Source organism: Falco naumanni, chromosome 1, assembly GCF_017639655.2.
Source record: "Falco naumanni isolate bFalNau1 chromosome 1, bFalNau1.pat, whole genome shotgun sequence".
Lineage (NCBI taxonomy): Eukaryota > Metazoa > Chordata > Aves > Falconiformes > Falconidae > Falco > Falco naumanni.
The window spans coordinates 52,385,110-52,398,273 of NC_054054.1; the positions used below are offsets into that span (position 1 = coordinate 52,385,110).

General features: G+C 39.4%; 1 protein-coding gene across 3 annotated transcripts in view; it reads right to left on the bottom strand.

The window, feature by feature from the left end:
- Positions 1–1,262: 1,262 nt before the first annotated feature.
- The window catches only part of SLC2A9 (solute carrier family 2 member 9), a 107,251-nt gene continuing 95,349 nt past the window's right edge, over positions 1,263–13,164 (bottom strand). For 2 of the 3 annotated variants that reach the window (XM_040594041.1, XM_040594022.1), the window contains one exon: positions 1,263–4,637. In XM_040594041.1, coding sequence (XP_040449975.1) covers positions 4,380–4,637 — 258 coding nt within the window. In that variant the 3' untranslated portion in view covers positions 1,263–4,379. The remainder of the gene's footprint in view (positions 4,638–13,164) is intronic. The other variant, XM_040594031.1, reaches the window with a different exon arrangement.

Here is a 13,164-nt window from a genome sequence, read left to right on the forward strand (position 1 = left end):
ACTAATCACTGGATAAACGTCTCCTGAAACAATTTCTTCTATGCTTTTAAAGAATCTAAATCCTAGGTTTAAAAGAATTTGACTGTAGCACAACTTTAGCGGGAACATCTCAAGAAAGAGTTTGACCACCCACTGTCAGTGTTTCTCTTAGGTCGTGAAAAAAACAAGATTAATGCAGCTTAGCTTGCAAGGAAGAGGGCTGTAGTGACTGAGATTATGCATGATTGCTTATTGAGCTGTGATTATTTGATTAGGAGTCCAACTACCAAGCTTTTGCCATGAAATTCACCTTTTCACAGGGCTCACCGCCAGATAAAATAACTTGCAGACAGAATTAAGCATGGACCCAAACATAAATTTTTTAACAGCCTGAATATTTGCATTAACAAACGTGCTTCATAGTTTGAGTCTTTATAGTTCAGACTTTTAGACTGTATCTGAACTCTTGTTTTCTGGAGTCAGGCTGAAAGGAAAAGACCGCAGGTATTTCCTAAGAATGCTTTACTCAGATATGTTCTTCCTGCTGTGTGAGGTGATGGGAGCTCTAATAGTGTATATAGTGATTTTTGTATGAAAAAGCACATAAAAATCGTCAAAGGAAAGAAAGCAAATTTCAGAGTTGGTTTTGGTGTGGCTTTTCCTTTTTTTTTTTTTTTTCATTTTACTCTGAAGATGAAAATTGTCCCATATGGCTGAACTACTCACATCTTCCCCCACTAGAAAGCAGATTCTTGTGGAGTGAAAATTGGCTTCAGAACCTCAAATATGAAATTAAGTTTTTTATACATATTTCAGATCTCAGATTCTGCATATCTTTGTAGCAGCAACAGTCATTGACTGAATTTCTCATCATAAAGTAGAGCTTTAGCAACTCAAAGTCATCCATTGCAAATGACAACTTCCTGCATAAAAAGCCCCACCAGATTCAACAATTCTTATACACAATTACTACTACTAAGCTGGTTTTAATCATTTGCCTCACACTGATGTCTTTATTTTTATTTCTAAATCCCAATAGAAACACACGAATGAAGTGTGGAATCTGATTTGAGAAGTAAAATGTAAATTATGCTCAAAAAAATATGCAGTTTCAGGGATGATTTTCTTCCCCGTAAGTCCCAACCATGCAACTGTAGAGCCCACAACGACTCAGGTCATCCAGGCGTAGGACTTGTACTGGACATACAAAACCCCAGGGAATTGTACAATGAAACTTGTACAGCTGTAGAGGTTCAGATTTACCCAGAACACAATCTACATCATTTTAGTTTAATTCCCAAGGTTTATTTTGCAGGCAGTGTGCAGGAACATAGTGGATCACACACACGTAACCCACTTGCAGTATTTGTACAAATACCATCTCACAGTACCTCATCCCAGTGTCACACACAGGAAAAGAGAACATGGCACCACACAACACTCGCTGACAAAGACATGGGCTGTAGATAATCTGATACATTCAACAAGAAAAAACAAATGATGAATTGCTGATATATTCCAATTTGTCCTCTCATTGCTGGAGAAGCTATAGCAGCATAACAACAGAAAAAAACATTACGGAACAACACAAAACTTTTGTTAGGGTCAGAGATGAGAAAGTTAGTGCAGTACCGGCACATATGAAGTTTGCTTAGAAACTTCTACAACCCAAGGCAGAAGAGACTGCAGCCACCTTCGCTGGCCAGTGAGCAAAGCATTCACACACATACACAACTGCAGACTGGAATTGCTTTTGACATGTACCAAGGGCTGCAGCAAACTGCTGGTGAAACGTGCAACCACCGTCCCTGGCATACTCGGTTTGTAGCAGCTTCTTTGCAGCTGCACAGAAGGTGCCTATCTAGTGTATGCTATCTCAGGCAGGGCAAGAGATGGGCAAAATGGGGTTGCAGAAGAGAAAAACACAAGCCTCTATTGTTAATGCCGTACAAGCCCCTGACCTGTGATAGTAAATTCTATAAAGCCATCTCTTTACCAACACATTCAGAGCTGGGCTCCAAGTGCAACTGTAAGATGATTTTATCTTGTTGCAGAAGTGCAATACAACTGCCCTATCAGGCCAACATGATATTTTATTGAAGTTATCCATTGGCAACATTATCAACAAGTAATGCCTGTAATGTACATTAATGAACAGCACTAAGTGCTAAATAATAATAATGGTTTCCAATCTTGCCACCTTGACTCAAATCAGATCATATTATACCAGTTAGTAGCTGTTATTGCAAAATAAGGTAATTCTCAACCTGAACGAGAGGGTCTGAATTTGCCAGTCTTGCCCTGCAGGGCAAGAGGAAGAATTTCTTCCTGAAATTGTCTGGAGAGGTGGCATTCAAACTCATTTTTTACATAGCTGTTCACTTAGCAAGCCTCATGTAACACATGGAATAGGCAACTAAAACCACTGAAAGACAACATGTTCATTTGCTGTATATATAATTTTCCAAGTGGTTATTAGAAGATATTTCTCTTCAGTTTTCTCTGTAGTATTTGATTAGCTTCCATCTATGATTATCAGTTGGTATAATCATGATTCACTTGGTTTCTTAACAGTAGCACCAATATTATAAATCTGATTTTTTCATTCTTAATTCTTTTGCTCATACATATTTTCATTTTCTTACTTGCTGCTGTACCTCTATCCCAGTAAAAAAGCATAAATTCTGGAATAAAGGCTCAGATCAAATTTTCGTCTATTACCCAGCAGTGAAATTGCCCTTATAGGTCAGCTTACAATGTGTGTAGCAGGTATGCCACATATAAATAACGCACAGTATAAAACCATACACATAATTTAGTAATAACTGAACATTAGGATCTCTGATTTTCATTTACAGTGTAATCTACAGTGTAGAACAAAACAGACAGCTTATCACTTGGGGAAATCTGAAAAAAACAAATACTGGAGAACAATTCTGCATTGTGTGTGTATATATACACATATGAATATAAATATTAATCTGCATGTCTATACTTGGAATACATATATTCATATATGCATGTATGTGTGTGTATATATGAATATATATACAATTTTTCCCCCAGAATCCTCCAAACGTATAAACTTCTGGATTAGCAAATATAACTTGTGGAAGCAACTGGCTCTACCTACATACTTCCTTCTTGTGCCTTACTCCTATCCGAGAGCAGCTCTAAGACTTACTGACTTTTCATATAAAACAGCTATTTCATTTAAAAGTGCTTATTACCCCCTCAGCATCCAGGTACCTAGAAGGATCAAGAAAAACTATTATCAAAATTACAAACCGGAAAGATGATGTTCATAAAAAAAAAAAAAAATCCCATGTGGAAGGGAATGGATCACCTAACCATTGATAGCCTGCTTTCTACCACGAAATTAGACAGACCCTGAGGATAGTTTTACAAAGCTTAGAAACTTATTAATGCAAACTAGGCCCAGAGCTTCAGATTCTAAGACTTGTTTTAAAAGGAACTTGCAAAGAAAAGCAATAAAAAAATCAAGCCCCCCCCAACCCTTGGAACATTTGGTGTTTGATTATTTTTTTAATGCTACACCCTACATGTACCATCAGTCCTCTCACTTCACCATGAGGTTTAGTGTTTTCATTTCATATTAAAGCTTCTATAGCTATTCTTAAAAAATAAAATTAGAAAAAAATATATAACCATAGCAACAAAGTGCCAGCAAACCCAGAAACTAGAGACAACTCTCTAATTGATCAGGACTTGCAAGACAGACAAGGAAATGCATCAGGACCTGGAGCTCTCCATTTGTGGGAAGGTGGGAGATGTTCAAAACAAAGCAAACTGAAAGTCAAAATATCTGGAAAAGGAATGGGAGGTCAGGGGAGTGTCATGAGTTTTTTTTCAGGTCTTCAAATACCATGTGCAACTTGAATGACACAGTGGGAAACATGGAGCAATATGAGTTGGTACCATTTCAAGTTAATTTGTATCAATTCTTAGCAGAACCCTGCTGGGATCTCTTACCTTTTCCTTGCCACCTTCCCCTGCTCCCCAGTGACTGCATGCACACCATCCCAGGAGCACACAGGGGTGCTCAGCCAGCTGCTGCTCACAACTCCAGCTCCCCACTGGCACTTCTCTAAGTCTATATTCTCCACCCCATTCACCACAGCACCTGTTTCACAGGTGCCCAAGAAAACCTGGGCTCTGATTTATTTAATCAGCTGCTGCTACTCCCACCTCTCATTTCCTCAACCATCACCCTAGCTGCTAATGAATTCACCCATATTCACTTAAAACATATTAAAGGGGGAAGCAGTTCAGGCTGTCACATTAAAAAATACAAGTTGAGCACTGCTATAAACGTACTGAATGAAAAGAGCATTCTGGGTTTACACAATTGCCACTTTCCCCAAAAGAGCATCCCGGGTTTACACAATTGCCTTTTTGGTTTCCCCATTGTCCATTGCAGACGTAAAGTTTGATTCTTGTTCTGCACTTGATTTCCTCTCCCCCGCATGGTGGTTCATTTCTTGCATTTCTAAAGTTACTTTATTCCTTTTAGCAAATGCCTGGCTGATCTCATGAAATGTCTTATTTTTTGTTTCAGGCAGCACAAAAAACAGGTAGGTAGCTCCTGCAAAGCAGATGGCAGCAAACACTAGGAAGCAGTAGGTCTGTAAACCACCCTGTGAAAAGAAAGCAAAGAAGATGGTCATTACAAAAGAAATAAAATTCAGAAGAAAAGCAACATCAGGAATGGTTTGAAAGAAAAAATAGGTGGTATGGAGCAATTTTTAACCAAGTACAGTAAGTGCTGGCATTCACTGCAAGTCAGAGTGCTTAGAAATTCATAAAAATGCATGAATAGTTAGTTCTTCCAACACTGCCTGTGGCCCATCGATAGAAAAGCAGGTTCTTGGCAGAGGCGTGCAGATCTGCAATCTGGGCAATGCTGGGAGACACCAGACTGAGTTCAGGCACCACGGGTGTGAGGCGAGCAGGTGGCAGCAGGGCTCCTGCTACGTGCACAGCTTAACTGAGCCCCGCGCTGCCACGGTATTTCTGGAAATGAGGCTGTTGTGCTGCATATTGCCTCGCAATTTCTAGGTACAAAAAAACGAGGCATGCTTTTGCAATGCCATGCACCTGTACACACCTGGGAAACGTACCATAGCCAGGGGGATCTGCATCACAGTAGTTACAAACTTTGAGATTTACAACAGAAAATAAACAAGGGAAAAAAAACCCTTTTCATTTTTTTGTACCATTTCTAAGGTTATGCAGGCTTACAGCAGGAAAAAATCCACAAAATGCACTTTCATGGTAGAACCTAGTGTAAGAATTAACTGAAAATGAAGTACAGGACATCGTTGAATGTTTTGAATCTTACTTCACTGCAAAAATAAGAGATAGACACAAAGAAGTTCATTTAAAGGCTCCAACCAACTAGTAGGAGTTGTGCTTCACTGAAACGTAAGTATTTCTTGCCTGGTGATTATTAGATCATTTAAGAGCTTTCAGTTATATTTCAATATTAGTTTTCAAAAACATTTGATAATTACAATATTGCCAGCTGCACTTTGTTGAACTAGGTAGAGGTTTGGTATTGTGGCACCAGTGAAGCCACTGCCAGCCTTTGAGGAAATCTCCCTTCCTCCTCTATTGATTTGCCTCGCTCTGTCCCCTGAAACCAAACATCCAATTAACCCATACTTTGGACTTGTTTTTATTAACAAGTCTGAATTAAACTAAAAGGGATATCTCCACCTCCAGAAATAAGGCAACCTTTCCATGGTGCTGAGGTCACGAACAGTGAATACAAGGAGAGCCAGAGCAGTCACACATCACCCCAGGTGTTGTAAGGCAGGGGTTACCCCACGGAAAATCACTCAGGGAGTGGAGGAAGGAGATGTAGCTTCCTATATATACATATTTACAATTGCCATTAAAGATATGTATCTGAAACAAGACAGAGCTAGACAATGATATAGCCCTGACTTCCACATTGTTCCAGTACATTCCCATCATTGTTAACTAAACCAGTCCTACACTGCAGGCTGGTTAAGCTCCTTACTTTGGGGGCTCAGGGTGAATGCAATTCCTAGGACCATTTTTATGTGTTGCTTGCTCAGTATGTATCATATATAGTGTGGAAGAAGAACATGGATTCATGTGTGGAACAAGAAAGAAAGAAAAAAACCTTGTCTGCAGCTGCTTTTTAACACCATAGCTGATTGCCAGCTTGCCTAGTCAATGATTTCTGTGGATAATTAATTATCTAGTTTAGCCCTTCAGTTCCTGGCTGTAATAGGAAAAGCTGGAAAGCGCATCCTCCGACAGTGACTATGGACTCTTGAGATCATCGATGCTTTTTCTGTTAAATCCTAGAAGCATGAACTCCTGAGCAATCTGACAATTACAAGCCAAACAGCATGGGTGATGATGGGGGAAAAATATTCTGGCATGGGAACAGATAATGACTTTCAAGCTTATACAGAGGCAGAAGCAAATGGATTTATTAGACAGGAAAAAATAACTTCTCAGTGCCTCATAAATCATCCCGTCATGTTAAGAATTCAAATTTTGCATCTGGATCCTCTGCATTTGAAATCGTTGTTCAGCTGAATGGTAGAGCTCCAATATGGAATCATGTTTTTCTCTTTTTAAAATCTTCATGGAACTAAATCTTCTCTGTGATGAAAATGAATCATTAATGGTTAGTATGAATAAGCCTGGCAATCAGATGCCACAAGTTACCTGCATCTCTTGGTGGTGCAGCCACAGCATTGCCCCAGTTTTCTTATTCCTGTTTATTTCTTTGCTGTCCATGATCTAAAATAGTGTTTGTTATCTTCTTTGATTCATGCCTCCTTAAACCTTTTCTAATTGAACTGAACACTCTTATGAGTGCATATTTTACTTGCATTTATTTTACATAATGTATTTACATTTATTGGTAATAAACTTGCTCTCCTTAATTTCTGCAGATCCCTTTAGCAGTAGCCACCAAGGACCACCAACTGAATTTCCACAGAGAATAAGCTAAAATTTATTTTTTTTTATAAATCCTACAAGTGGGATTGTGGGAAGAGACCAAGGCTTTGCACTCCTTGTGTCCAGCAGGATTAGCACAACCAAGCCCGAAATCTTGGACAGGAACACTGCAGGGTGATTACAAAATGTTATTTTCTCACCAGCTAGTCTTCAGTCATAATATCTCCTTCCAGCTGGTTATTACTGTACACATACAGGAAAGACAAATGCTTATATCCATAAGCCTTTCGTAACTCATTCAGAGTTCACCTCTTATCACCTAAACCTGTATTTGGCACAGAAGAAGGTCACATGTGTATTAAATTACTCATTACAAGCAGAAAACCTTATACCTGCACTGCACACTGATACAGGATGTAGGACAGAAGTACATGATAAAGCTGAAGGAAAATGTTAAACCCCAAACCCTAACTCAATAGAAGCCCTTAGTGGGACACAGGTGGGATACAGCTCAGCTTAGATGTTTAATGTATTCTGAAAAGCCTGGTGCTAGAGGAAAGGTGGAACAATTAATAGATTGGTCACAGCATATCTGATGTACCCATGAAATGATCCAGAAGGTAGGATAATGTGATGGGAAGAGTAAATGCTGAGTTACCGAATGATGGCTACTACAGAAAAGGTACTGATAGACAGATCTGACAGGAAAACGGATCTGTGTCTTTGTTCCATGAAATTACTATACTTTCTCCTATTTATATTATATTATATATTGTTTATATTATACTCATGAAGCCAGTATCTCTCATTTACTCTTTGACATCTCTAATCCCCAAATCCACAGTCTCCTTTTGTTGTTTTACTCCTTCCAGCTTGCTAGAGACATCTACAGAGACTGTGCAGCTGCCACTCTAGAACTAAACTCCCAGAGTTTTGCTTATCTTGGGCTGGGGCGGCAGTAAAAAACTGAGGAAGAACTTCAATTACAGTCTTTAGTGGGAAAGCACAGATACTCTGCAACTCTGTGTATTTGGCCCAATGGACAAAGGTCTCAAGATCCTTTACTGACATGTGCATTCTCAATGATATGAGAATAATGACAACATATATGATAAAAATTGAAAAAGACAAATATTTTTCTATACTTTGTGACATTATTTCACTAACTACATGGGATAGAAGCCTCAGTGTTCAAAAACTGAATTCCTATCCAAACAGCTGGAGGGGAGGGTTAGAAGAGAAAAGAAAGGGTGGATGCAGAAGCAAAAGCAAGCCAATTCTGAATGGAAATTCTAACTAAAAATAGAGTAAATTCAAGGAAAGTATGTGGTTTCTGTTACTTCTCAGCTTTCCCACATAAGGATGGGTTACTTCCTCACACTCTGCTCCTAGCAGCAGCAGCAGCAGCTCTGGCCACGCAGGAGGCACCAAGCCAGCCCCATCCATACCCACCTTGCCACTTCCACTCAGGCTCCAGACTGCCTGCACATAGTTTTTGGGTTCAGAACAAGCTGCCACCTTCACAAAGGTGCTTCTCCAACACCAGACAGGCTTGCCAGAGCTAGGAACACATTCCTTTAGCAACACTTGAAGCCAGGATTTTACATACAAGGTTAGAAACCAAAGAGTTAGAAGGAAGAAAGAATAAAGCACTACAATAGTCTGTGCTTTGCTGCCATTTCCCCCTAGCATTTCTTCACTACACCCTCCTGCATGAATATCCAAGATTTAAAGGTACCCAAAGTTTCAGGTGTTTTCCTGAATAACAATGTTTCTCTCTCCTGATAGGCTCACAGATACTGGTTCAGAGTCAAGGTCAGACACACAAGCAAAGGTCCTTGAAAGGCCAGGCTTTCTGTGAGTTACTGAAGGTCACCTGCCCTCCCAGGTGCCCAGGGGAGGGCACGAGGACAGCAGACAAACTGATGCAACTTCTGGAGGAAAGCACCTTGGATATGCATAGCCTGTTCCTACTTAGTCAGCAGGCTAATAAAACCTCTTGAAAGCAGGATTTACACTGGATTTTTCAAGCCTGGTGAGGGATATGGCTATGTGGGATTTTTAAAAGTTAAGCATGAACTTTTAAATACATCACCTTCTATTTTCATACCAGCTTTCTAAGGAGGCTATTTAAAGTGCAACATTTCTGAAAATGTCCTGCCAGATAACTACTTATTTTTATCTTCTCTTTGCTGCAGTTGATCGTGGCTCTGTATTTGTCAAAAAAAGAAAAACCAGGAAACAATTCACCTAAGAGACACATGCAATTACCACAAAAAGGAATTAAAGCTGAAGGACTCAGGCAATTCCCCCAAGTCAGAGCCCAGGCGTGGCAAGCAATCAAACCTGACTTTGAGGATGAGATGTAGCTGCTTAAGCAAGGTCTGTGAATAAGTAGGTGCAGCCTAGCCACGTTTTCTTAAGCAAAGAGGTCAACAGACATATCCCCAGATTGTGCTGCTATGTGCGTTAGGCAGAATGTACAGGTATTTCCTCCACCTCCCTTTAAATAAAATGGTAAAGAATACTTAATTTCTACCACTACGAACAGACTTAAAGTGCCTAGAATGAATGAGAAAAAGAGCTAATTTTTTCAAGCTAAAAAATAAACTGAAACAAGTAAAAAACCTGGCATTGAAATGATCAAATTTCCGGTTTTGATTTAAAAAAACTTAGCAATTTGCCACTTCTAAAGTCTGCTAGCCGAGAACAGTCTTCCCACTAATAGCTTACATGCTATGAACACTGTAGTCTGGAAAAATATAAAAGTAGTTGAGTAAAACACCATCATGTCCTATTTAATAAAGGCTGCTTACTGACTTAACTCATTCTGTAGCAAAAGTTAAATTCTAAGCAGGAGTGTGATACTGAAAACAGGATGATAGATACTCTAGGGCAGATACAGCAAAATAAATGAGCAAATGAACAAAATCTGAATCAGATTTAGTAAGCTTAACAAATTAATATTTTTAAAACAAAACTTTTGGCTCTTCCCAGGAAATGCCAAAATGTGGTTCTAAATTCTCAGCTTGCAATGTCACAGCTCCTTGGCACTGGCAAAGGGTGCTTGAATTTGGAAGTTGTCATGAAGATTATAGTCATGAGATGGGCGTCAAACTGGATTTTGAAGTGATGAGGTCAAATGATAATGGTTAGTTGTCTTACTAAAATGATCAGCAGCAAAACAGTTATTCATGTAGACAGTTGACTTTACTTACTTTGCTTCAAATTAATCTGACCCACTGAAACAAATGGATGAGAGTGTGTGTCCTTTACCCCTTGTCCTTCTTCAGTTTCAGACATAATTTAAGATTTTGCTGAAGGTGCAGGACAATGAAGAGGGACAGAGCACTAGAATATGATGTATGAAACATATTTCCTAAGTAAAAAATGGAGACATTTTCAGACATGAACTGCAATTTCAACCCCAACCCTCACACAGTCACTACCTCTTCATAAAAATCAGTTCACAGATCCTTGTATTTTATACTTGAGGTGGGTTGCTTCTAATTAAGAGCATTTTTTCTCATACCTAACCTTCTGATAGCCTGCATTTCATTTTCTCAACTTTGAGGGGAACTTTAGCTATTTTAATACTTTAATCAGATATAGTTGCAAAAGCTTAAAATAGCTTGGCTGAGGGAATCTATGTATAGGCTTCTGTGCACACCTTTGTTATAGAAATTCTTGTACTGCATAACAGAAGAAGTCAAGGGGTATTATTACACAATAAGGAAATAATAAGGAAAACCAAAAGAGAATCTTGCTGGGTAAATAAATCTTCATGCACAAGAAGGAAAATCTCAAGTGTAAAAATAAGGAAGAAACAGAGCAGAAGAGCAGGAGAGCCTCCAGTAACAAGTATAATGACTCGGAAGTATTTTTTGACAGGCAGAAATAGATTAGTTTCTGAAAGGGGGAAAATAAACACACATATAGGTCTTTGCATCGTACTAGTAAGCAATCTGAACTACGGCTACAAGCCTTGTAGCACCTGTATCCCATGTGTTGCTGAGCTCCATCTGGATCACTGATGCAATCAGGTTATTTTTCAAGACACTTTAACTAGTCTAAAAATTAAAGAAAATCAAAGTTTACCCAATTTCTAGCTAGTGACAATTTATACTTTAATTTTTTCACGTGCCTTCTACCCTAACCTAAGTAAAAAGCTTATATGAAGAAGACACACAAAAAATCAGAGTACTGTCTCCAAGTTCCTCAATTAAAAACCCAGCTAGTAAAAGCACTCTCTGTTTGGGGGATGTGATGTCCACTGAGATATTTGTTCTTTCCTGTCATCTCAGCATCTGGCTTTGCCTCTCAGCATCAGTGTCTGGCAACCAAAGCACTGACCCTGACCTCCTATACCAGGGCACAAGAATTAGACCTCCACCCATCAGCTCAGAAACTGGGCACAATCTGACTGTGATGGGCTGCAATGAGCTGCACATCTATAGCTGTGTCCTCATTTTATTATCCTTATGCAGAAAAGTTAGACAAATATCAGCACTCAATACCAAGGGTTTCTTCATTGAAAAGGTGTTCCCCAGCCACAACTGCAGAGGATACAGGCAGCTCTTCATAATAAATACTTAAATTGATCTTTTGTTATACACTCTTTACTCTACAAACTCCTTCATAGCAGCCTTTGCTTATGCTCTTACACTGTTCGTTGTTCTCATTTTCTGAGAAAATACATTAATTGGATATTTTAATTAATTTAAAAGTTTTCCTAATGTTTGCTATGGCTCAGAATATGCTATCACCTTGTTGACTGAACTCCTCTGTGAAAACACACATTATTATGGAAGGGACATCGATGGGGTGCAACAGGACAGCCCCAAGACTTTCCATCAATTTCTGATATTATTGAAGCCTGCCCCAAATCTAGTGACTTGTTCTTCCATCATAAAAAGCACATAATTTTCCATTCCTAGTGAAATGGATACGAATTACAGAGGTCATTTCTGCCAGTCACTTGGTTCCCCACCCTGAAGAGCCAGGAATTTATCTATAACTTAAACGTTTTACACAAGTCTTCACTAAGGTCTGAATGTTCTTCTCTGGAATCTATAGCACAATATATACATGTTTTATCAACATGTCCCATTTCCAATTACAGGGAAACAACGTAAAAAACCCAGATGATGGAGGATGGATACAACTATTATGACTTGGTAAAATCAAGCTTTTTTTAAAAAAGTGGACAAAACATTCAAGCTACACAGTGACATTTATTAGTCCCTGCAAAAATGATATATTCTATCTACTGCTCTGCCAGAGAGCTGCAAAACATCTTGCAGTTTATTGCTATTATTGCCTTGGTCTTGCTGCAAAAATGCTGCAAGAAAATGATGCTTTGCATCCCATTTTGGGATAACACAAATTTCTCCTGTGACAGAAGTAAAAGAGGGGAAAGATCCCTGCAGTCTTCAGGGACTGTATGTAGCCCTGACAAGATGAAAAAGAGGTTCCTTCCATTTCTAAATGAAACTCATTTAAGTTTGTCCTTTTTCCTCGGAAACCATAGCAGCAATTCAGTTCTTTGTCATTTTGGTAGTGAGCTACATCATTTTCATGTACATCAGTACAACCATGTGGAAAGATTTGAAGACCTCCATTGACCACTTTCCCAATACTTCCGATTATTTCAAAACTCTCTTTCCTTGCTGTAGGTGTGTAGCCCCATGGTGCCAAAGGTAAAAGTCAAACCCCAGCTGGGAGTAAAATCACCTTTCCACTTAGTGGTCCTGTAATCACAACTGGGCATTCCTCTGCGATCCCTGGTTATTAGAAACATTTGTATTAGGAGGAAAGCCTGAAGAAGAGTTGTTCTGGAAAATTACTGATGGCACAGAGAGGGAACCAGAGGAACACTAAAGATGCAGCTCCTCTCTGCAGGGCAGAAAGATGAAAAAGGAAGGCTCTGGGCAGTAAGTTTTTGTTGCCGAGATGGAGTAACCAGGCAGAGGTATCCCCCTGCTAAAGCACACTCATCAGACTGAAGGCCAGTTGAATGAGGATGGCACAGGGGCTAGCAAAGAAGGGTATGAGACAGAGGCAAGCCTAAGTTCAGCCAGATGCTATCACCATAACCCGGGGAGACGGAGGGATGCGCATGGCGCAATGGGGTGAGCAGCAGGCAAAGGTAACATGAGAGATGTTTACTTAAAGAAGTACAAACCCCCAAGAGTACTCACAGTGGGTAAAAATGACTAA